The sequence below is a fragment of the Myxine glutinosa genome, chromosome 2 (genome assembly GCF_964187855.1).
Source record: "Myxine glutinosa chromosome 2, kmMyxGlut1.1, whole genome shotgun sequence".
NCBI lineage: Eukaryota > Metazoa > Chordata > Myxini > Myxiniformes > Myxinidae > Myxine > Myxine glutinosa.
In genome coordinates this window covers 74,908,854-74,933,713 of record NC_136262.1, presented here as the reverse complement: position 1 = coordinate 74,933,713, position 24,860 = coordinate 74,908,854, and the positions used below count along the sequence as shown (strand labels likewise).

General features: G+C 46.8%; 1 protein-coding gene across 1 annotated transcript in view; it reads right to left on the bottom strand.

Annotated features, from left to right (window-relative positions):
- Window positions 1-822: 822 nt before the first annotated feature.
- FRMD3 (FERM domain containing 3) overlaps window positions 823-24,860 on the bottom strand; it is a 94,092-nt gene continuing 70,054 nt past the window's right edge. The window contains exons 6-17 of the mRNA XM_078772602.1: window positions 10,987-11,084; window positions 10,683-10,806; window positions 8,551-8,638; window positions 7,953-8,041; window positions 7,800-7,863; window positions 7,563-7,651; window positions 7,259-7,333; window positions 6,012-6,158; window positions 3,093-3,202; window positions 2,640-2,943; window positions 1,116-1,454; window positions 823-883 (exon numbers count right to left, since the gene is read on the bottom strand). Of these exons, the coding sequence (XP_078628728.1) occupies window positions 823-883; window positions 1,116-1,454; window positions 2,640-2,943; window positions 3,093-3,202; window positions 6,012-6,158; window positions 7,259-7,333; window positions 7,563-7,651; window positions 7,800-7,863; window positions 7,953-8,041; window positions 8,551-8,638; window positions 10,683-10,806; window positions 10,987-11,084 (1,588 nt within the window). The remainder of the gene's footprint in view (window positions 884-1,115; window positions 1,455-2,639; window positions 2,944-3,092; window positions 3,203-6,011; window positions 6,159-7,258; window positions 7,334-7,562; window positions 7,652-7,799; window positions 7,864-7,952; window positions 8,042-8,550; window positions 8,639-10,682; window positions 10,807-10,986; window positions 11,085-24,860) is intronic.

Here is a 24,860-nt window from a genome sequence, read left to right as displayed (position 1 = left end):
ATTTACTTCTCAGAATTCCCAAGTATTCCAGGAAGATTTTCTCATAAAACCTGTTTGTCCATCCCAATATATGCGTTTCTAAAATTATTAAAATGTGCTTTGTCACTAAGAGGTGATGCCTCTAGTCTTTATAGTGTATTTTTATACCACGTACATGTTAGAAAGTTCACCAACGTCAAAGTTTGTTGTTAAAATTCGTTTGCTCGTGTGCACATGAGGGGACTGCTGCTTTGCAATAGTGTTTGCAGGGGCATGGCGATGCGGCGGAGGCAGCGCCCCCTGTAGGTTACAGTAGGAGTTTGTAGTTTGCACAGGGTGCCGGATATAGTTCGCCTACTGTACACGAAGGACACTGCGGGATCTATAATGTTCACCCACTAATGCCGGAAGATGAGACGCTCAGTTTACACCCGGATGACAGTTTATAGCTGGGCTGAGATTCAAACCCAGGCTAGACAACTCAAAATGATACCTCGAGGCTATCCTATCAGCATTATTGTCAAAATGATTATCAAGTATACCAACAATTCTTCATTGCATCAATGGTCATCTTGTGCTCACTTCCAATTTGGATGAAGTTGTAAGGAATGAATAAACAAGCACCCTTCATCCACAACAATCACGAAGTACAACACTCATCCTTCAATAAATAAAAGGATGGCAGAGACTTTTTGAGACTCACAAATACACTCTGCAGGAAGAGAAAAAAGGCCTGCCAAGGGACATTGTTGAGAAAGGAGCAGATGTGGCATTCAATGTCTCCCAGCCAAAAAGTCCATCAGTAATGACCTCTGACCTTTTGCATCTGTTTCTCTTTGGAAATTAAAGAAAATATTGCGTATCACATAACGAACCCATGCTCGGTTGAACTTTAGTGCTTATCCTTAATCCCCATGATGAGGGGGGGGGGGGGGGGATAATAAAGGCCATCGTATTATGAATGTATTGAATCCATGACATCAAAATAGTAAGGTAAAGAACTAACACTATCTAGCGAGATTGTCAAAAAAGCTCGTAATAGGAGGACTGTGGTGGTGTTGGGAGTAATTTGTTTGACACAGAAAACTATAAGGAACAAGTCAGAGCATACTTAAGCTAAGTTGTTACCGCGCAACCAGCAGGCCAGAGGTTGAAGGTAATCCTGGTGTATCTGCTCAAAATCTGGTGACTGCCTGAAGTCTCGCAGCGAAGCAATGTCGATGCCCATCTCCAGCAAAGCCACTAAAAGACCTATAAGACCGAGCACCAGCAATAGCAGGCGGGTGGCCCAGCACAGCCTGGGGCCGAGCTGAGCTGTGGGATCAGCTTGTCCTACCAATGCCAGGCCTAGCCCGAGAAGACTATCCATGGCAGTAGGCTCGTCGTCAATGCCGTCCTCATCCGAAGATAATGATAACGATGGTGTAGCAAAGTCCACCTCATCGCAAGTAGATTCGGATTCTGCTTCCCAGAATCTGCATTGTACACAAAAATGCACTGTTAATACGTTTGTGAAACAATGTAGATTTTGTTTTCTACAGTGAACAAGCTTCATGCAGGAGCTTGCACACACTGTACACCGGAAGCAGGTCAAGTACGTAAGGAGACATCAGGGTGCTTTAACATGCATTACAATGATATCAGCAGACAATGGACAAATAAAATATTCCATGGGATTTCAACCTTGAATCCCAGCATCGTGAGTCGTGCACTCAGATAGGCATGAATCCCAAACGGGCCAATTCCAGGGATGCAATAGCAAAGGCTAGATGCAACTAGAACAACAACACTCACAGAGCACATAGCCTCGCCTCACGCATTCATTCTGAACAAACATGCTGTCGTTAACTGAACACACTGATATTATGGCCCACTGCAATTATAGCCCATATACACCGCATCATCTATGCACCCGATTATGTCACATAGTTTCTTGAAATGAGTTATGAACGTCATAAATTTAATTCTTTACTCACATCGGGCCATTGATCACATATATGAAGTTTCAGATTTTTAGGATCTAGCGATTTCAATTCAACTTTTATGGCTGGAATACCACTTCACCAATGACGTCTTCATTGTCACCATATATGCACCACCCATATGGAGTTGATGACATATGCCAAATTTCTATTTTTTTTTTCGTTGAGTGGTTTCAGAGAAAATGATGTCCAATTTTTTCCTTTAATCCAATATGGCTACAATACCATGTGACCTATGATGTCAGAGTTAGCAATAAAATATTCTCAATGGGGTTGCCCTCTTATGCTAAAGGTTTTGCATCAATCAGACAAGCGGTTGCAGAGAAAAACATTTTTAAAGCACAAATATACAGACACAGACAGCCACACGCATTCACTCACGCACGTACACACACACACACACACACTCACGCACGTACACACACACACACACACACACACACACACACACACACACACACACACACACACACACACACACACACACACACACACACACACACACACACACCAATAGTCTCATATTCTCTTCAGGGCAAGCCTAACAAAACAGAAAATTGTACCTTTTGACACTTGAATCCAATATCTAACACATTTTATTAAATAAGCAAAATCAACACCGTCACCCCTCCCTATCCCTAGGTATTCAATTCAAATGCAATTCATCGACCGACATACTTATTGTGATCACAAGCGAAGATGCTGTCAATGGTAAGTGCGTCTTCGAGAGGTGTAGGCAGCACACTGGTCGACGGGTGATACGCAAGGTCAGATATTGTGAGAGGTTGGTCATTGATACTCATATCCTCTCCATCCTCAACAAGGCCGAGACAGCCTCCAGGCCACACTTCGTCTTGTATAGTAGGCCTCAACAAAGCTTGTACCGCTATGCCTGGGCGAGAGCAGCCAGGCTTGGAGCCTATGCTTCTAGACATTCCTTTTGAGCGCACAGGCGTTAAATCCTCTTTGAGGGAATCTAATCCTGAGGAAACACAGGTACAGTGAGTGACTAAGGCATGCCCAATGTAAATTTCCAGCAGGAAGTGGTTTGTTGACAAATGATGTACAAGACCACAGGTACAGCTGATTAGCAATTTTAAAAAACGAGCAGTCTTTCTGCCTGACACATACCTTGCGATATAGAGTTTTCTAGTGGCTCCAAGACTGGCAGGAAATTCCCAGAGATGTTGAGGCTCTGTTGGGAGCTGGACAGTGGGTTTTGGCAGCGAGTGAAAGAATGCCTGTGCAACACACAATCGACTTTATAACCTGACACTGTGTGCACAATGACAAGGTATCAAAGAAAAGTATTTCACTACTTTTGAGATATACAAGGATAGATTTTGCAGACAGCAAAAGACAAAGTCGACAAAGACAAAGACATATATATATATATATATATTGTTGTGTCGCCCAGCGATTAAGACCACTGGGTGACGAATGACCGATCGTTTTTACTCCCGGGGTGAACTCCTGAAATCTTGGCGGTTATTTTTATGGCACGCACAGGACGGAAGGCAGCGAATGCGCTTACCTGAACGGAAGCAAACAGGTTTATTCCCAAACCCAAAACGAATAAACAAACACAACAAATGAAAAATGCCACAATAATGATTTAATAACAATAAATGCAGGACAAAATAAATGTTGAAGTAAACTAATTGCAATTCCTACTTTGAGGATCCTCCATTCAGACACAAATACGAACACACAGGGGAATGATAAAGTAAAAGAAATGTTCTTTTAAAAAAAATATCGTGCAGCCACTTCGCTGGTCCCAACAAGTTATTTTGTAAAGGTGACTGCGATGGTCCGGTCCCAATGCCTCCCGCGCCGGAGCACCCAAAATGGTGCTGGCCAACGACGGCAAAGCGCATAGAGCCGTCAAGCGAGCTGTGAAAATGGCCCTCGTTTGATCTCTCTCCATCCCTCCCCCGAACGGCACAGCCTTCAGTCAACCACGGGCCCAGCAGTCACCAAAACCTCCTCCAATAGCCACCACAGCAGCTAAGAGCTCCTTGCTCTCAAAAGCGCACACCAAAAACTACCTCAGCACACGAACAGAGAAAGATGGCACTCCCTCCTCCTCGAGCATATCACCAGAGAACTACTGAGAGAGAGCCAAGGGACGCGCCATTCTTCCTCTTGCTCGAAGCTTCTCTCCTGACGTCGCACTGTCCCATAGCCGAGCTCTATCAAATCTCCCATGTCTCCTCGACCAATGACAAAGCTCGGGGCATGGCCTGCCGGTTACGATTTATTGGAGGTGGGTTTTAGTTGCCGACCGGCTCTGCCTTGCTTGCAGGGGACGGTTGTTGTTATTGTTGTAACGGAGGTTTTTATGGCTGGCCTTGTAAATGTAAAAACGTAGGGAAAGTGACAGGGGGCAATCACATACTGGGGAAACTAGCCTTAATCCCTAACTAGTTAGCACAGCTTCACCCCTCGTGTAAAGACACAAACAATCTTAAGCTCCAGTTTCCCTACTTAAATACATCAAGATGTCTCCTATTCATCCACGGTCCATGCTATACATATACAATCCTGCCTTTACTATGGTATTTCATCATACACCCCCACAAACGTAACAATATATATAAACACATAAAGGTTTGAATGTGTGGAGTGCGGGGTAAGGTTTTAGTGTGAGGAGTGTGGGGGAAGGTTTTAGAAAGTGAGGTGAGGGGGAAGCATTTAGGTGGTGGGGTTAAGGGGAAGTATTAAGAGGGTGGGTTGAGGAGGGATGCAGAATGGGGGACATAAAGCTGTGAGGGGTGGGGTGGAGGTGAATGATTTTTCTGATTCCATATTCCCAACTTTGACAAACGGAGATAAAGATCATGTGATGAGAGATTAGAACGCTTGTTTAATGCCTGGTGAAATGCTGCGCTGTATGAATGGGGGTAAGGGAGTGGAGGTTTGTTGACGAGATGCAAAGCAGACAAAAACCTCAGAAAAATAATCCTTTTGAAGAAGATGAAGAAGGGGAAGAAGAGATATATATCATGGTGGAGAGGAAGAACACGTGTAGCATTTCTGAAAGAGATACAATGGTTGAAATGCATTCTTAAAAAGTTTTTTTTTTGAATAAGAAGCTTTTATATTTAACGTAGATTCAGTTTGTAGAAAATAGGGAGGGGCAGGGAATTGTAGAACCAGGAGCAGAAGGAAATTCAATGGAAATGAGAATCGTTATGGAGTGAAATATCAAGTTAGTTTTTGTTTGTTTGTTCTGATTTTTTGATGCGAGGAGAGGAAATATTAATAGGATAAGATAGTGTTGAGGAAATAGAAGGAAGATACCCAGGAATATACCAAGGACGAAAGCAAGACACACATTCTATCCGAGGAGTATTGAGAGGTAATTTAATTTGATGCTCTAAACAAATAGCTTCACATTGTCGGTAATTGTGATGGAATCATAAACTCCTTTTCACACTGAGTTGATCATTGTCACCTTCATAATATTCACAAGATATAACTTCAACCGCTCCACATGTTTTGTCTGCGATTTAAAAGTATACTCCAGAATCTAGATCTTGTGTACGTATGCTTCAGATTTTTGGGTAAACTTCCATTTTCTAAACGGATATTATAATCGGCAAACTTCCAGTTTTAAGATCGTCGCAAAGTCATTTAGTAATTTGAAATAATTGGTTAAATGTGCTCAATATTGCAGAGTGTGTAACGGCCGAATGTGTGTGTACATGGGCTATCTCACACTCAAAGAAGGTCGATGCAAGTTTCTTATTGCAAAACATATGTGATTTAAATGTTTACATACTCAGGTGGCATAAAGTAACCTTGATGGAAGAGAGTCCGAAATCGTTTCATTACCGATCGTTTCCGGCAACATAGGCACGTGGCAAAGCTCATATTGCAAATATAATGGATTTGAAGCACAATGTAGCATAATCTCAGAAAGTTTACAGTATTGTCTTTAAGTATTGGTCATGAATGAAAAGAATAAACAAAAGCAAAGGAATCCAAAATGGTGGCCGAACGGGTGATGGATGGGCCTGACTTTGATGGACGATTCTCACAACAGACCTGCAAGCATCATGCAGACAATGAAGTCGGACATGCCTCCGGGGTGATAATGTCTCTACACATGCTACAGGTACCGACCTCTGAACTGTGGGGCACTTCCGACTGATCAGGGAACTAGCCTCCAACACCTCCTTAGCCACCTTGCCACTGCAAGCAAGGCATGATGATGATGGAAAGGGGAGATCTTACTGCTTGTAATATACGGTTACTATTCCACAAAACAGATCAAATTGCCTGATATACTGTTAAAATAAATACCATAGCTTTCTTTACACTGAAGCAGCTCAGATCCAACAATACAAGGGTCATGACTGGTCTGTAACCACCTTGATGGCGAGGACTACTCAAGGATCCATTTCCATCTCAGGATTTGGATTTTTCACTTCTGGAACCCGAGCTAGTCTTACCGTGTCACAAAATGATTGTCAGTTTTTTTTTTAAATCCCAGGTGACTCATTTGATTTCAGAAAGGTGGGTGTGCGTGCATCCCAATGCTATCAGGGCAAATTGGAATGAGCCTGACATAAAGTATTATCTCAGAAAAGGCAGCGCCGCCTAAAATCCCCCGAAATAAATAACCAATTCAAGATTGTTTATCCACACTTTATACTCTTCCTTTTCAAAATTTTATTGCACAGTTACTATTACCGAAGGTTGAAATAAAAAAATGATATTGTGATGGGTGTACAAGGTGTTTTTGATAACAACTGGTGCACTAACAATTTTTTGTAGCATAGTGCGAAGCATTTGCAAACCCAAAAGGTTTGTAAAAGGGTTGGCGTCAGGAAGGGCATCCGGCCGTAAAACATTGCTTCAAAAAGGGGACCGAAAAACAACAACAACCACAGTTCCCGAAAAAGGCCAACCCCCGCTTGCGGGGAAAAATGGCCTCTAAAGGTGGTTTTTTTTTTTGTTGTTTTTTTGCTTTTTAGTGCGAAGCATTTGCAAACCCAGGCTGTAGAGTTCCATTATTACAGGTGCCAAATTTCCTAAAGCAAAACCAAATTAAAACACGTGACTGCATGAAACTCTTCCTAATCCTCAAAGAAAAAAAAACATTGCAGGCACAACAACACTAAATGGTGGGAACATATTATTACTCTCCATTGCAGCAGCATTCTGTTGCAATTAAACAATAGTTCTACAACATTAACAGTTTCCAAAAACACAAGGAAGCTGTGAATGAATGATCGTATTAGTTCAACTGAAACTGGTTCCAAAAACACACGAAAAAAGAGACCATTCACCTGTATCTGAATCGAGACCGGCAGAAGAATAAATTGCTGCTCGAGACAGTTTTAATGTCACAGGATTTTTCGTACCTGCAGAGATTGATAAGAAACCAACAAGGTAGTTAGTCCAGGTGTTTACTAGAAGCTAACATTTCCTTGTATAATTTATTAAACACAACCTACTTTGGTCGATACAAACAGAAGGATATTTTTTATTCATTTTTGCTGTTAACAGCTTTTTGGTGTCCAAAAAATACAAAATAAAACACGGAAGAAACTTTTGTGGATGTGCTCCAGGAGAGTAGAGGTTTGCACCCACTTATAAAATGCCTGGTTTTCCACGGCGCACTTCCAGAGGTGTTTGCAGGCGGCTGGAGTGGACGTGTGAAAAGTCAAAACGCTCTTCTTCTGCAAAATGAAGAGGAAATGGATCACATCGATATGATGGCAACACTGTGTGCAAAGCGTCATGCAATCCTAAATCGATGATGGACACCCATTGTTGATTTAAGGTTGATCCACCCATCCCGCTCCTAAATCGACGATGTGCACCCACCCCACTCTGAATGCTGTGGATATAAAAAGTCTTGCCTTCAAACTTCAATTTCCCAACTTGCGGCCTGGGAAAGAACAACGTACATAATCATCACGCAAATACATTTTCGTTGACGCATCTTTGTAATAGAGTCTCTGTGAATGTCTTACTCACCATGATAGTAATAAGACACGCTTGTTCCCCTTGAAGACAATGCATCCGGCGGGTGTGAAGCCCAGAAACAAAGTGGCTCCAGAAGTGTCCTGAAGGCCAAACGATGAGGAAAAAGAAAGATCACATGATCTACGTGACCTAAAAACACTCAATCACTAATATATGTACAAGAGCAATCTATAGATCAAGGTGGGGCAAAATGCAAACCACGTACATAACCTGCATCCTCCACCTTATTATTTAGAGATAGGTGGAGTACCACATTAATTTGTAGTGCATACCACCCTACCTAACTCTACAATGTATAACCAATAATACTTGATCATCCATCATATCTGAAAAATCCCTCTTTCACTCTCCACAATGTCCTTTTCAACTCTCCTGCCCCCCTTTTCACCCATTCCTTTCCTTTTTTCATTTTTCTCATTTAATGAACCCCTCTCCTCAAATGCATGACCTATATTGACATACATCTCAATTACATCTGAAATAAAAGTCATCTTACATGCATAAATAAAACATTTTAATCAGGCATACTTTGTACAAGTTCAAAAGTTGGACCAATATTTAAATGGGTCTTCAAACCTATAAAACTTACCTTGCAAGGATGAGGATCTACCCCATAAGTGTTGAGTTCCCGGGCCCTGGCAAGGAAGTGACTTTCAGCAACGGGTGAACTCTGACCCCTGTCCAAAAAGTTACACACAAGGCTTCTTCATTTGCTGAAAATTGTCATTTCAGGATGTATGTTTTATGTCAAGTAGGGGTTCCCAAATTTGAATGTCATCAATTTTAATTTTGATCAAGCAAACAAAAGATGTGATTAGTCAAATGGACTTTTATATTTATTGTATTGAGCCACCTTTAGAGGCCATTTTCCCTGCAGAGCAGGCCTTTTTCGGGCACCATGGTCCCCTTTTTTGAAGCAATGTTTTATGGCCGGATGCCCTTCCTGCCGCCAACCATGTTAGTCGCCTATTGCGACACACAGGGAATTACCAGTGAACTGGTGCTCAATTTGCCAACCTCGGAAGGATGACAGGCTGAGTCAACCCCCCTGGTGATAATTCAGCAATTGACCGGGATTCGAACCCAGGATCCTAGTATCCCAAGCCAGCACCCTAACCGCTAAGCCAACACCAGGCTTTTATATTTATTGTATTGGAGACCATATATTTATTACTTACCTAAATATAGTGCAATCTTAGTTACCCACCAACCTCCACTTTTTTCCTGCAAGCTCCTTATATACCACTTCCCTTCCCTCCCAATTACTGCTATTTTCCCCAAATAATCTATGTCTTCTCTTCGTATTCACCACTCACCTCTATCCTATCCATTCCTTTACTCAATTTCACACACCCCCACCCTGCCTCCAGCTCTATATCTCAAAATAAATTATCCACATACTCAGCAATGTGATAAGCCCAGAGGGAGATTCCAATTCATCTCGGGAGATTCCCATTATCTTGAAAGGCTTGGTTTCCAAAAGGTCAATCTGAGCAAAATGTGAAGAAAGGTGCCAGCCCAGAGGAGAGAGCAGCACTCCATATAGCTGTACATGAAGACCTTGTAGGTGGATAGGAGTTCAGGTGTGGCAAGGAAAGACGTTGTATGATGGCAGATGGCTTTGGAGACCAACTTTGAAATGCAGTTTGCCCCAGAAGGATCATGGCTGATAGCAGAACCCAGGCGTTTGAATGACTGAACTTTCTAAAGAGAATTGTTAAGAAAGTAGATAGCAGGATTTGCCAGACGGTCCTTTCGGAGAGGAATAGGTAGAGTGTGAGATTTGTCAGGGTTAAAAGACGTATTCAAAGTATTTGACCAGATCGTGATTTTTTTTTCAACATCTGAAGAGAGGCAAGAGTCTGACTCAGTTCTGAATTCTTGATTCAGAGCACTGCCTTGGACCACTCCAGCATTGACAGGGAGAGGAGATGAAAGGATTCAGTTGAGAGCCACACTTTGGCTACGAGAGTAGTGGACAAAAGCGCAACATATGCCCAGAGAGACAGCCCTGATCACATGTCTGACATTAAGGGCCTCCATCCATTGTTGGGTGGGTAGAAGAAGCATGTCCATGGTGTAGTGACCTGGTCTGAAACCAAATTGGTGATCTCAGATAAGGTTGTTGGAGAAAAGGAAGGATTTCAAATCAACTGCGATGATGGATTCCATGACCTTGCTAATGATTGGAAGCAAGCTGATTGGTCTGTAGTTAAGGTGATAAGTTTTTGCAACTCAGTAATATTGGCAGATTTCCAAGCAGATGGAAGATGACCTAGTGCAAATGACAAGGTGAAAAGAGTAGAGTGGATCTGCAAGAGCAGCAGAGCAAGTTTGAGAACACACGTGCTGATGCAGTTTGGTCGAACTGCTGAGTCGTGGTTTGAAAGAACCTTCTCCACCTTCTCAGGTCCAAAATACAACAGAGTCCAGGAGCAGTTGAGTACAACAGGGAAGGATGGGTACTGATGGTGAGGGGTTGGGCATGCAAGATTTGGAAGCAAACAGAATTGTGGCATTCGGGCTTCTCACGAGTGGAGTCGGCTGTGGTGCCATTTGAAAATAGGGAAGGGATGGAAGGGGGGCATACCCCAGAGACAGACTGAACAAGGCACCACCAGGTTTAGAGGAGGAAGACAAGTTTGATATGAAAAATGTCAAAGTATTTCTGCATCCATTTTTATTTTGAAGATCAGTGGGCAATATCGTTCCTGTACATACCTGAGCTGATACTGGTGGATCTCAGTGACTGGCTCTTCAAGCTTGCTGGAGAGATATGGAAATATGTGCATCGCTGCCACATAACCTGCCCAGTGCTTGGTAGGGTCATAATCCCCCAGCTCAGCTTCAAGGACATTGGAAAACATAAGCATGTACATTCATAAGTCTGCCAATTACGTATAGTGAAGTTATCTCCATGTCATCACCACTGAATATACGAATGTATGTTTTAAGATCTATTCAATATGAGTGAAAGACCCCAATACTTTTGCTCATCCATTTTGAATGAAATATTCCAGCATACCTTGCACAACGTATGCACCCAACCATGCGGCCTCGGCCATCGGACAGAGCAATCGGCCGTGGAACAGATCACGTTTAATCTGCAGGTACAGCTGGTACCTAGACATGCATGTTAAAAGGAAAGACATTCTGTATTACATTTTATTTAAACAAACATGAATTCAAGCTTTCCAACAATATGTTACAATTGGCCATGAGCAAACGTGATGTGACAACAATGCAGTGGAGAACTATGGTAGTCTCCAAAGACATTTTTATTTTTTTGTATACAGAATCGAGGCTCGTCTAAGAGCTAACACAATGAACATGAAAACATACACAAACACATAAAACATACAATGAAGGGAGCAGGAGACAAGAAGGGGAGAGAGAGGGAAGCACACAAGCACAACAACAGTAGATAACAGGGACGTCGGTCGATCTGTGGAAGGGGGAGGGCTGGGGAGGAGGTAGGGGTACACGGTATAAAGCAAATAAACACTACTAGGAATTTCACGACTAGGAATTTCAGGAAAGAATTTGGAGATTGAAAGAGGTGGATTTGGGGTGTTTTAACGGGGGTAGAAAAGATCAAGGTTTTGGATGGGGGAAGACAAGAGATGGTGGTGAACAGCTGTTTTAAAGACCTGGAGAGAGGCGAGGGATTGAAGAGCGTGTGGGAGTTTGTTCCAGAAGTGGGAGAAAAGGCAAATGAAAGAGAGAAGGTGAGCAGAGAGTGTTGATTTTGGCAGTTTCACCAGAAGAGGGTTGCTGGCAGATCTTGTGCGTCCTGCAGGAATATTTGGGGGACAGAGCACAGACAGAGCAGGAGCACAAATTTTGACAGCAAGGCCGGAGAGGAGTCGGTAAAAGACAGAAAGACTACCAACCTGCCTGCGGTGAGAGAGAGAAAGGCCCTCAGAATCAGTTTCATCGTGGGAAATACCAATGATTCTGAAAGCTTTGCTTTCCACCGCTGAAGCTGAGCTAGATGTGAGGCAGGAGCACCAGCCCAGAGGGGAGAGCAGTATTCCATTGAGCGACGGATGAAAGCTTTGTATGTGGTGAGAAGCTCAGGAGTGCCCAGAGAGGACTTCGCCCGACGGAGGATGCCCAGTCACGACTGTCTTTGGAGGCCAGCTTGGAAATGTGGTTTTCCCAGGAAAGATCATGGCAGATAGTGAGACCCAAAAACTTGAGTGACAGAACTTCTTCAAGAGGATTGTTCAGAAAGTAGATGGGAGGGTTTTCCAGACGGTCTTTTCGGAGAGACAAAGTGAGAGTGTGAGATTTGTCAGGATTGAAAGACATGTTCCACTTGTTTGTGATATTGTCCAGGTCTGCAGAGAGTGAAGAGGCTGCTGCCTGCCGATCTGAGGGTTGAGATATGGAGCAGCAGAGAGTGGAGTCATCAGCAAAGAGATAGAGAGGATTTTCCAGCGAGTCGGAGAGATCATTAATGAAGACCAGAAAAAGTGCAGGGCCCAGAACACTGCCTTGAGGAACTCCAGCCTGAACAGGAAGGGGAGATGAGAGAAATCCAGTCAGGGCCACACGTTGACTCTGACCAGAAAGGAAGTCTGCAAGCCATGTGTGGAGGTTTTCATGGATACCATAGGAGGAGAGTTTGGTGAGCAGGGTGGGGTGCGAGACCATATCGAAGGTATGATATATGTCAAGGGAGACAGCCCTAATTTCCTGTTTGGCATTGAGGACCTCCATTAATTATTGAGACAGCAGAAGCGGGATTTCCAGAGTAGAATGACCTGGTCTGAATCCAAATTGATGATCCAAGATCAAGCCATTGGAGAAGAGGAAGGATTTGATGTCAGAAGCGATGATGGATTCCATGACCTTGCTGATTATTGGGAGCAGGCTGATTGGTCTGTAGATGCAAGGATCTGTTTTTGCACCTTTTATGTAGGATTTTGTGTAGCAGGATTTTAGGACCCGTGGGTTGATGCCGTCTGGTCCAGTTGCAGAATCAGAGTCGAGGTTTGACAGAAACTTCTCCACTTTGTCAGGAGAGGACACAGACTCCAGGAGCAGCTGGGTAAGATGGGTACAGAGTGGGATGGGTTTGGGACACAAGATTTTGAGGCAAACACTGAATTGAGGCATTCGGCTTCGACAATTCGACATTAATGAGAAATTCATGCAAGTTTCATTTATTGCATCATAAGCAATAGTACCCACCCCAGTGATGGGAAAAGTTTAAGTTCATACATCAATTTAAATTAGTTTCACTCAGAGCGAACCTCTGAGCTACTTATACTACCCACCACAAAATGGTGGTGCAACATCGGGCAGCTCTAAAGAGTGCAGAATATTCTACTTGCAAAATAGAATTTGGCATCAACATTATTCATGCCTGTTCTCCCATCATTTCAAAAGTAAATGCTAAACTTTTCAAATGCAGTGCAGGAAGTGGCCACCGTAAACAGGAAACAGACAAATGCATAGACAGACGTATATATATATATATAGTTGCGGTTTTGGGAAACCGCTTAAGAAGTAATGGCAACCACCATACAGGTCCCTTAGAATAGTCATTTCATAGAAGAACATTGTCTGAGTCCCTTCCACTTATATGGGGTAGTATGTCGTTATGCATTGGAGATGGGAAGCGAGGCCCTCCACTCATAAGGGGATTATTTGCCAGGCAGTGCATGCAGGCTCAAAAGCACACCGGCCAAGTGCATGATCTAATTTACCGGTCGTGCTGGAGTCCACGAGATGAGGCAGCATTATTATGTCCCATAGGGGCCAAAGAGCTTCACAATAAACGTCCCATCGTCAAAGAGTGCCATGGTAAAAGTCCCTTTGAGAGGGCTTGTTGGGGCAGGGTGACAAACTCCACCAATCGGAAGTCCGGAAAATACCCTCAGAAACAGCCCCCACCTTCGCCAGGGCCGGACAAAAAGGCCTTGCACATGTGCCTCTCTCTCTCTTGGCCGAACCCTCTCTCAGCCCTCTGCACGTGCCTGCTCTCTGTTGGCTGCCGGACTCCCTCTCGCAGAACGTGTGCATGACGGACTCTCTTTCTGCATGAGGCCAAGACTTGATTCTCTCTCTTGGCCGGACCCTCTCTCTTCTCTTCACATGCCTGCATGACGCTCTCTGCTGGATAGAAAGGCCTGGACTTTGTTCTCTCTGCACGTGCCTATTCTCTGCCTGCTGGTTTCACTCTGCACGTGGTCATTGGACTTTCTGCACGAGGCCACGACATATTCTTGCTCTGCACAAGATCACGATGTGCTCTCTCTCCCCGTGTACTGGCTCTTACCTGCACTGTTCCCGACGCACTCACTCTGCCGAGTTCCCGATGCTCTTTGCCTCTTTGTGTTCATGCTGGGGATCGCATTTGCCTCTTGGTGTTTGTGCTGGGGATCGCCTTTGCCTCTTCGTGCCCGTGCTGGGTGTGGCCATCTTGCCGGCGTGGTGCTCGTTGGTGACGAAAAGACAAGGTTGTTGCATTAGACCAGGGGTCGGCAACCTTAGGCACGCGTGCCACCATTGGCTCGCGGCAGCGTAATCATTGGCACACTGGCGAAAGTAGTGCCCTCTCCGCTGCAAGCCAAATCACCTCTTGAACAGCCATTGGCTGTTGCGCGTGTTGCACTATAACAGTATTCCGGTGTGATGGTGCAGGGTGATGAGGTAGATGGATCAGAGCAGAGTCACCATTCCAATTCCAAATTATTTTACTGGAATAATAATCAAAGATGCACAACATGAGATGCCGGCCTGGCGCATTCAAACACAATATTTGCGGCAACCGGATGTGCTGTAAGAACAGTGGTGTTGTTCACAGCACATGGTCCGAGGCTGCATCTCCACTCATTATTATTATTCGGACTGGTTTCTGAGTTTTAATATTAATCTCATCATTATTCTGAATTGTATAATAATCGCAGATATAAAACAGGAGATGCAGGTTTGGTGCCTTCCGATACGCCGTTCGAGGCAACCTGAGGTGCTGTAAGAGAGGCTGTGCTGTTAACATCCGGTGGTCAGGGACTGCATCTCCACTCTTTGTTATCATTCAGATTGCCTTCTGCGTTTTAATATTGTTGTGGATATGAGAATGGTTTTTTTTTTATTGTTGTTGTAAAAGGTTGTTGAAAATATCGCCCCTCCTCCCTCCGTTTGTGGTTGTATAAAGGTCAAAGGGGCGTTCCCATAGTTAGTTCCATAAAGCATACATGAAGGACACTATAATATCCCTGTTCAGTAGTTTATTTCCTTATTCTGTGTATTAGGTTAAGGCTTTGTCTTCCATTAAAATGACACTCCATTGCACCAAGTGAAATAAGATAGATTCCCTTTCATGCCCCATTCCCACTCCCAAAACTTCTACTGCCAACTACAATAGCCGCCATTAAGCATGTGCTCAGCTCGGGGAAGAAGGGCGTGCCCGCCCATCGTCATCAAGGGCGGAGCCAGAGGGCCGTGCCGACCAATCAGGGCCGAGGCGAGCTGACCGATGGGCGTGTCCTGATGGCCGGCGGCTTGATCGCCTGAGGCGCTATAAAAGCGCGCGCGCAAGAAGCGAGTGTGGTTGAACCAAAAGGGAGACGTGCAGAGAGACGTGGTTGGACTGAGTACGAGAAGAGTTGAGTTGAGTACGAGAGGAGTTGAGTAAGGGATCCCTACAAGAGCAGCTTCAGCCACAGCAGCAGCAGCCACAGCAGCAGCAGCCACAGCAGCAGCAGCCACAGCAGCTTCAGCCACAGCAGCTTGGGGGCCTTGACGGCAGTTTTTGAGCAGGGCCGCGAAGGGACGGCGGCTGTTAAACGAGCTGATCGATAAAGGGTAGCGGCTGCTAATCCCCGACCCGACCGTGCTGCGGGTCCAGCTGAACCTTCCTCCCCCTCCAGCCATCCACCTCCTGCCATTCCTGTCATCATTCCCCACGTGAGTCTGTCTTGTGTTTGTTCTGTCCTGGGTTAATTAAGACTGTAGGTAAGCTAGCATTGCACTGTGTCTCTAATATCTTCTGTAAATTATTTTCTTATCTTTCCTTCTTCCTTGGTTTCTTTCAATCCTGTACATAGTAATAAATTATATTTGTATTCCTTACCCTTTGTCTTTCTTCTTCTTCACATCCTTCGCTTTAGTCTTTTCCCCCATTGAATACCTGTGGCGCGATTTTGGCCAACGTTCAGGAATCGGGTTAGTCGGGGTAACTATTAGGGCCGCGGCGCCATCCGCTCGGCAAATCAACATCTTATCCGCGGTCCGTAACAATTGGTGTCGGGGAGTGAGATACGAGGCCCGAACCAAATTTTTATAACATTAAAAAAAAAAAAATTGGTCAAAAGTTGGAGCGGCCAAGATTTAGTTTTTAAAATCCCAAATTGAATCACGCCATGGCTAGTCAAGGTGATCGGATGCAGGTGGGTGAGCTAGAAGAGGGGTTAGGGGTAACTCAGGACCACAGGGAGGAAAGGGAGGAGAGCAATGAGGAGGTGGTTGAGGAGGTGTCAGGCGCGCAAAATGGCGTCCTCGCGCACATGGTTGTAGAGGCACAAAATGTCGGCTCGCACGTGGTTGGGGCAGCCGCGCCCGCAGCACCGGTGAATTTGGACCTCTTTATGATACAAATAAGGGCGCTCATGGTCCAGACAAGTGAAGACCTGAGGAATGACTTGGGAAACCAAATTGTAGGAATGGGAAACCAACTTGTGGGATTGAGGGCTGATAGTGAGCGATTGGGGGGCCAAATGGGGGCAATGAGGGACGAAGCGAGGGGTACCAGTGCCCAAATTGTGAAGATAGACAGCAAATTTGAGGGGTTAGACAATAATTTAAAGGGATTAGACAATAAATTTGAGGGGTTAGACAACGGGATAAAAGAGGTAAAGAATGGGTTAAGGGGGCTAAAAGATAGGATGGAAGGCAAATTGCGGGAAGTAGGGGAGCAATCCGCCCGGGAAATCAAACGGATGGGGAACCAGATAGAGGAGGTGAAAATTGGGTTAGAAGGTAAATTGGATGCTCAGAGGGATGAATTGGGACAGATGAGGGCGGCATCTACTAAAGAGATGGAGGAGATGAAGGAGGAGATACAACGAGGTGTAAGCGAGCAGGTCTCGGGGGTACGCGAGGAGGTAATGCGAGGTGAAAAGCGTATGGAGAAAGTGGTGAGGGATAATACGGCTAGGTTACAGGGGGGAATAGAGGGTCTGACGCAGGAGGTGGAACAGCTGACGGTGGGACAGACTGAGTTAGTGGAGCAGGTACAAAGGAACACTGCGGTACTAGGAGGGTTAAAAGCGACACAAAAAGACATTAAAAATGAATTAATAGCGACACAGAAGGAATGTCAGATGGTACGTGAGGGACTGACAACGAGGTTGGACGAGGTGACAGAAGTAATGGAGATGAAGGACCGGGAGGTGAGGACGCACATAGAAACGGTCAAGGTAGCCTTAGAGGACGAAATTGAGGAGACGCACCGGGAAATAAAAGAGGTGAAGCAAAAGTTAGAGAAGGTGGAAGAGGGGGTGAGTGAAATTAAGAAGAGACGGACGGAAACTAAGAGAGAAATACAGGAGGAGGTGATGGAATATGTGCAAGGTCGGTGCTCAAATCGTGATGATGTGCTCGCTAACCAAATAAAGAGTTTGCAGGTGGCGAAGGAGGTGCGGAGACGAGGTGCCAAGGTGAGTGGCGATATACGAGGAAATGTATATGATGTGAGGGGAGCTTCAGTCGGCTTGGGGGTTGATTTGGATCCAGGTGTTCATGAGAGGCCGTTGGTGAAGTGTGCGACAAGTCCGGTGTGCGAAGGAGGAGGTGTGCGAGAAGGTCCGACTCTGGGGTGTGTGAGGAAAAAGTGCGCGCCGAGGAGTGAGTGTGCTGTCGAAAGTGAGTTGGTCGTAGCGCGTGTGCGAGGGAGCACATGGAAGCGCGTAGTGGGGAGTGTTACAGAGGATGTAACGAAAGAGTGTACACCTGTGGTGAGTGTTACGGAGGGAGTAACGGGAGAGTGTGCGCAAGAGGATGCGCGGGAAAGGTGTGTAACGGACGGGTGCATGAGGAAAGAGTACGCTGTCGAGAGTAAGGGTGAGTGCGTGACCGAGTGTGGAGGTGAGAGTAGTGAGAGTGACACGGAGCGTGAGTTGGTTGTGGCAGGTGAGAGAGGATGTACACCTGGAATGGAAGGATGCACACCTGGAATGGTAGAGCGTGTGTGGGAATGCATGCTTGAGTTAGTAGGGAGGCACGTGGTTGGGTGTGCAAGTGAGAGCACACCTGTGGTTGTCACCAAGGAGGTGACCGAGGAGGGGGCGCGAAGAGGTGTGTTGGTGAGGTGTGCGAACGACGAGTGTGTGCAAAGGTGTGCAGTGGTCAGGTGTGTGACCAAGTCTATGAGCGAAAGAACGAGTGCAATAACGAAGTACGCGGGGTGTACGGGCGACGTTGGAGCACCGAGTTCGGTGAGGGTGAAAGGGGTAGCGTATGCATGTGGGCATGCAGGTGAAGCATCGACGCTAACCGGGTTAGCGGTTCGAACGACGTTTAGCCGAAGCGGGCCCTCGGTGCGTGCATGGCTTCGCGTGCCGCGAAGACCAGCGGGGATCCGAACCACGGCGGTTTCGAAAGAACCGCCGTACGCGATCCACGCTGGGCCTCGCTCGGAACGGCCGCGTCCGTGCTCCACTAGGCGGAGCGGGCAGCCCGATAGGAAGGGTCGTCATGGCGACCCCTTTTTGTTGAGGCGTTCCGGCAGGTCGAGATCGGGCCATTGGATGGCTCTGTGCCGAAATGGTGCGTGGGCTCTCGGCCCGGGTAAGCGTCCTTCCCTGCACCGAATGCCGGACGCATCCAGCCGCCGGCACCAAACAACGCGCATTCATTGCTCGGCTTTACGAAGCCGAGCTTTAGAGATGAATTGGCGCACCGAGAGGCACTAGTGAGTCGACTGATGATGAGGATAGTGTTTTGGCCCCGAAATTAGAGAAACAAAATTTGATGATTGGCAGAGTGAGGATTGGCAGACGATTGGTAGTGATTGGCAAATTTTTGATTTGTTGAATTTGGATGAGCAAAATTGATAGTAGAAGATACCCAATGTGGTGGGATGGCAACTCTGCCATCTCTCACACGCTGGGGCAAAGGAGCACTAGAGTTATGGGGTTTATGGCAGTGAAAACTAGCCCGGGAGGGTTAGGATATAACGGTAGGGATCTCGAGAAGATGACCTTAGGTAACGTTAAGATTAGGTAGTGACAATGATACCTGTAGTGGGGACGCAGGTAGATTAGAGTGGATGATAATGACATGGTATGTGCTTAGTTTAAAGGGAAGACGGGGAGCACTAAGTTAGCAGGGCACCCGGTAGATTAGATGATGCCGTGTGAGTGTTGGAGGTGTATACAAGTGTATTGAGCAGGATATGAGTAACTGATTGTGATTGTGAGTTGTAGTGAGATTGCACAGGTGTGCAACTGAACAGGTGGATGGAGCAGTGTATGATTGAGTGATAGTGATGTGAGTTGTGCTGACCAAATGGTCCAGGAAGGAAGGAGGGTGCGGGTGGCACCAGGTATGATTGCACAGGTGTGCAACTACAGGTGAATGGAGAATGGGTGTATGGAATAAATGGTCTGGGGTGTATGGAATAAATGGTCTGGAGTATATGGAGTATTGGAATGGATGGTCGTGGAGTGAGTATGGTGGAAACGGTGGAGTGGAGTGGATGGTGTGAAGGTGTGAATGGGGGAAGGATGGACCCCATCACGAATACCCGGGGAGGGTAGTTTAAGTGTTAGGTAGAGGGTACAGGTAAATTGTGGTTGGATATAGGCATCTGTGGTGCGAGGTGAAAGAATGGTATTTGGATGGGTGCATTAGTGACGTGGAAATGGCTGGGCGTGTAGCCTGTTAGTGTGTGTAGTTGGTTGAGCACTCCACCACTGTGAGGATGTCGGCCAGGTGAGGCCGCAGGTGGGCTCTGGGAGCCGGTAGTTGTTGTGGATGGGGCCCGAGGATCCGGAGGACGGACCCGGGTAGCCCAGTGCCAGAGGGCAACGAGTGGGGTGACAGAGCCAGGAGGGGCCTTCCCCAGTTAGATAGGTTAGGGTGAGGAGCTAGGTAAGCTCGGGTGGCAACTGCAGTGGTGGAGGTGTGCAGGTGGGTAGACCTGCTGGGAGAGCTACACGACCCAGCCCCGAAATTGTGCAAGGGCACCGGGAGATGAATCGGGGGAGTGAGACCCCAAATTGAGAAGCACCACAGTTTGGTCAATGGGAATTGGTTTTTAGAACCCATAGTGTAAGTTGGCCAATGGATTGGCAGGGAAAGACCCCGGGTAGTGTAAAGTGTGTTAATGTCATTTAGAAGGTAGTTAGGATTGAAATCTCCTCGCACCATCTACATCCACTCACCTGAGGTGACGTAACTCCGCACCATGCCATGTTTTATTATTTTTATGATGCAAATGTTTGGAATGTGAGACGCATCATGACGTGGGTGTGACATTGTGTTGATGTTCCATCTCTTCCTCCTTATGAGGATTGATGATGAATTGGGTAATGGCAAATTTTGGTTAGAGGGATTGTGGTGACGAATTTGGTATGAGGGAAATATGGGGAGACGTGACAGTAATGACGAATTTGTAAAGGTGTAGATTTTGTAAATATGGGATAAGGGCAAGGGTAGTGTAGGTGACAGGGGGGGTGACGTATGGTAGGGACGAGCTTTCTCACTTCGCTCTCCGTACGCACTTCACCTTGCATTGCCTTATTGATGTGTACCCTTGTGACCTTACCCCTCGCTCATCTGTCTTCCCCCCCCCCCCTTTGTCTCCCACATGAGGACCTGGGCGCCGAGGGGAGCGTGCGTGAGTCCGCCATTGTGTGCGCGAACCTCTCGCAACCACAGCTGTCTGCATCGATGCACCACCTTATGGACCACATGTCTGTGGCTGAGCACCACTGATGGACCCCGTGGGTTGGGGCATGGCCCCTCTGCTGGAACCGGCCATGAAGGCCCGAGATCTTGCTGGCGGACCTTGGCCACAGGGCACTGATGCCCCACAGGTGAACCACACTAGTCGGCCCTGTGGGCCATAAATAAATAACAATTGACACGTTGGGTGCATTTTATTATTGCAAATAGGCCGCCAGCAAAGAAGATGACAACACCTGGAAGATAGTAAGAGCCAGCAGAGGGAGCCGAAGAGCAAGAGACCACCTGCAGGGTTAGGGGTTGTCGGTTTATTTTATTCATGAACTGTGGTGACTGCACCGATTGCTGCTTGAGGGTGTGTTGGTGCGTTTTTGGTGCTTTCATGGTGCGTCGATGCAGAGCAGACTGTCTCCCCCCCCCTGCCCCCCCCCCCCCAGAAAGAACAATCACAGGTCAGGTCCTGGGTTAGTTTTGTAAATAAAGTAACGCCATTGTAAATAATGCTCCCCACCGTCAATGTATAGTTTGAAGACCATTCCGCATTTCGGTTAGCTGTGGGCGTGAGTCTGTTAGGTAGGGTGCAATGGAGCAGCGGGACATATTTATTTATGTTTTAAAACTGTCGCACTCAGGGTCAGGTTAAATGTAGAGGGAACTACACCTACGTGCCACACTAAAAGTTAAAGTTATAGGCCCGGGATATGCCGAAGAGGAGGAGGGTGCAGTGTTGTGGATATGAGAATGGTTTGTTTATTTTATTGTTGTTGTAAAAGGTTGTTGAAAATATCGCCCCTCCTCCCTCCGTTTGTGGTTGTATAAAGGTCAAAGGTGCGTTCCCGTAGTTAGTTCCATAAAGCATACATGAAGGACACTATAATATCCCTGTTCAGTAGTTTATTTCCTTATTCTGTGTATTAGGTTAAGGCTTTGTCTTCCATTAAAATGACACTCCATTGCACCAAGTGAAATAAGATAGATTCCCTTTCATGCCCCATTCCCACTCCCAAAACTTCTACTGCCAACTACAATAGCCGCCATTAAGCATGTGCTCAGCTCGGGGAAGAAGGGCGTGCCCGCCCATCGTCATCAAGGGCGGAGCCAGAGGGCCGTGCCGACCAATCAGGGCTGAGGCGAGCTGACCGATGGGCGTGTCCTGATGGCCGGCGGCTTGATCGCCTGAGGCGCTATAAAAGCGCGCGCGCAAGAAGCGAGTGTGGTTGAACCAAAAGGGAGACGTGCAGAGAGACGTGGTTGGACTGAGTACGAGAAGAGTTGAGTTGAGTACGAGAGGAGTTGAGTAAGGGATCCCTACAAGAGCAGCTTCAGCCACAGCAGCAGCAGCCACAGCAGCAGCAGCCACAGCAGCAGCAGCCACAGCAGCTTCAGCCACAGCAGCTTGGGGGCCTTGACGGCAGTTTTTGAGCAGGGCCGCGAAGGGACGGCGGCTGTTAAACGAGCTGATCGATAAAGGGTAGCGGCTGCTAATCCCCGACCCGACCGTGCTGCGGGTCCAGCTGAACCTTCCTCCCCCTCCAGCCATCCACCTCCTGCCATTCCTGTCATCATTCCCCACGTGAGTCTGTCTTGTGTTTGTTCTGTCCTGGGTTAATTAAGACTGTAGGTAAGCTAGCATTGCACTGTGTCTCTAATATCTTCTGTAAATTATTTTCTTATCTTTCCTTCTTCCTTGGTTTCTTTCAATCCTGTACATAGTAATAAATTATATTTGTATTCCTTACCCTTTGTCTTTCTTCTTCTTCACATCCTTCGCTTTAGTCTTTTCCCCCATTGAATACCTGTGGCGCGATTTTGGCCAACGTTCAGGAATCGGGTTAGTCGGGGTAACTATTAGGGCCGCGGCGCCATCCGCTCGGCAAATCAACATCTTATCCGCGGTCCGTAACAATTGGTGTCGGGGAGTGAGATACGAGGCCCGAACCAAATTTTTATAACATAAAAAAAAAAAAAAACTTGGTCAAAAGTTGGAGCGGCCAAGATTTAGTTTTTAAAATCCCAAATTGAATCACGCCATGGCTAGTCAAGGCGATCGGATGCAGGTGGGTGAGCTAGAAGAGGGGTTAGGGGTAACTCAGGACCACAGGGAGGAAAGGGAGGAGAGCAATGAGGAGGTGGTTGAGGAGGTGTCAGGCGCGCAAAATGGCGTCCTCGCGCACATGGTTGTAGAGGCACAAAATGTCGGCTCGCACGTGGTTGGGGCAGCCGCGCCCGCAGCACCGGTGAATTTGGACCTCTTTATGATACAAATAAGGGCGCTCATGGTCCAGACAAGTGAAGACCTGAGGAATGACTTGGGAAACCAAATTGTAGGAATGGGAAACCAACTTGTGGGATTGAGGGCTGATAGTGAGCGATTGGGGGGCCAAATGGGGGCAATGAGGGACGAAGCGAGGGGTACCAGTGCCCAAATTGTGAAGATAGACAGCAAATTTGAGGGGTTAGACAATAATTTAAAGGGATTAGACAATAAATTTGAGGGGTTAGACAACGGGATAAAAGAGGTAAAGAATGGGTTAAGGGGGCTAAAAGATAGGATGGAAGGCAAATTGCGGGAAGTAGGGGAGCAATCCGCCCGGGAAATCAAACGGATGGGGAACCAGATAGAGGAGGTGAAAATTGGGTTAGAAGGTAAATTGGATGCTCAGAGGGATGAATTGGGACAGATGAGGGCGGCATCTACTAAAGAGATGGAGGAGATGAAGGAGGAGATACAACGAGGTGTAAGCGAGCAGGTCTCGGGGGTACGCGAGGAGGTAAAGCGAGGTGAAAAGCGTATGGAGAAAGTGGTGAGGGATAATACGGCTAGGTTATAGGGGGGAATAGAGGGTCTGACGCAGGAGGTGGAACAGCTGACGGTGGGACAGACTGAGTTAGTGGAGCAGGTACAAAGGAACACTGCGGTACTAGGAGGGTTAAAAGCGACACAAAAAGACATTAAAAATGAATTAATAGCGACACAGAAGGAATGTCAGATGGTACGTGAGGGACTGACAACGAGGTTGGACGAGGTGACAGAAGTAATGGAGATGAAGGACCGGGAGGAGAGGACGCACATAGAAACGGTCAAGGTAGCCTTAGAGGACGAAATTGAGGAGACGCACCGGGAAATAAAAGAGGTGAAGCAAAAGTTAGAGAAGGTGGAAGAGGGGGTGAGTGAAATTAAGAAGAGACGGACGGAAACTAAGAGAGAAATACAGGAGGAGGTGATGGAATATGTGCAAGGTCGGTGCTCAAATCGTGATGATGTGCTCGCTAACCAAATAAAGAGTTTGCAGGTGGCGAAGGAGGTGCGGAGACGAGGTGCCAAGGTGAGTGGCGATATACGAGGAAATGTATATGATGTGAGGGGAGCTTCAGTCGGCTTGGGGGTTGATTTGGATCCAGGTGTTCATGAGAGGCCGTTGGTGAAGTGTGCGACAAGTCCGGTGTGCGAAGGAGGAGGTGTGCGAGAAGGTCCGACTCTGGGGTGTGTGAGGAAAAAGTGCGCGCCGAGGAGTGAGTGTGCTGTCGAAAGTGAGTTGGTCGTAGCGCGTGTGCGAGGGAGCACATGGAAGCGCGTAGTGGGGAGTATTACAGAGGATGTAACGAAAGAGTGTACACCTGTGGTGAGTGTTACGGAGGGAGTAACGGGAGAGTGTGCGCAAGAGGATGCGCGGGAAAGGTGTGTAACGGACGGGTGCATGAGGAAAGAGTACGCTGTCGAGAGTAAGGGTGAGTGCGTGACCGAGTGTGGAGGTGAGAGTAGTGAGAGTGACACGGAGCGTGAGTTGGTTGTGGCAGGTGAGAGAGGATGTACACCTGGAATGGAAGGATGCACACCTGGAATGGTAGAGCGTGTGTGGGAATGCATGCTTGAGTTAGTAGGGAGGCACGTGGTTGGGTGTGCAAGTGAGAGCACACCTGTGGTTGTCACCAAGGAGGTGACCGAGGAGGGGGCGCGAAGAGGTGTGTTGGTGAGGT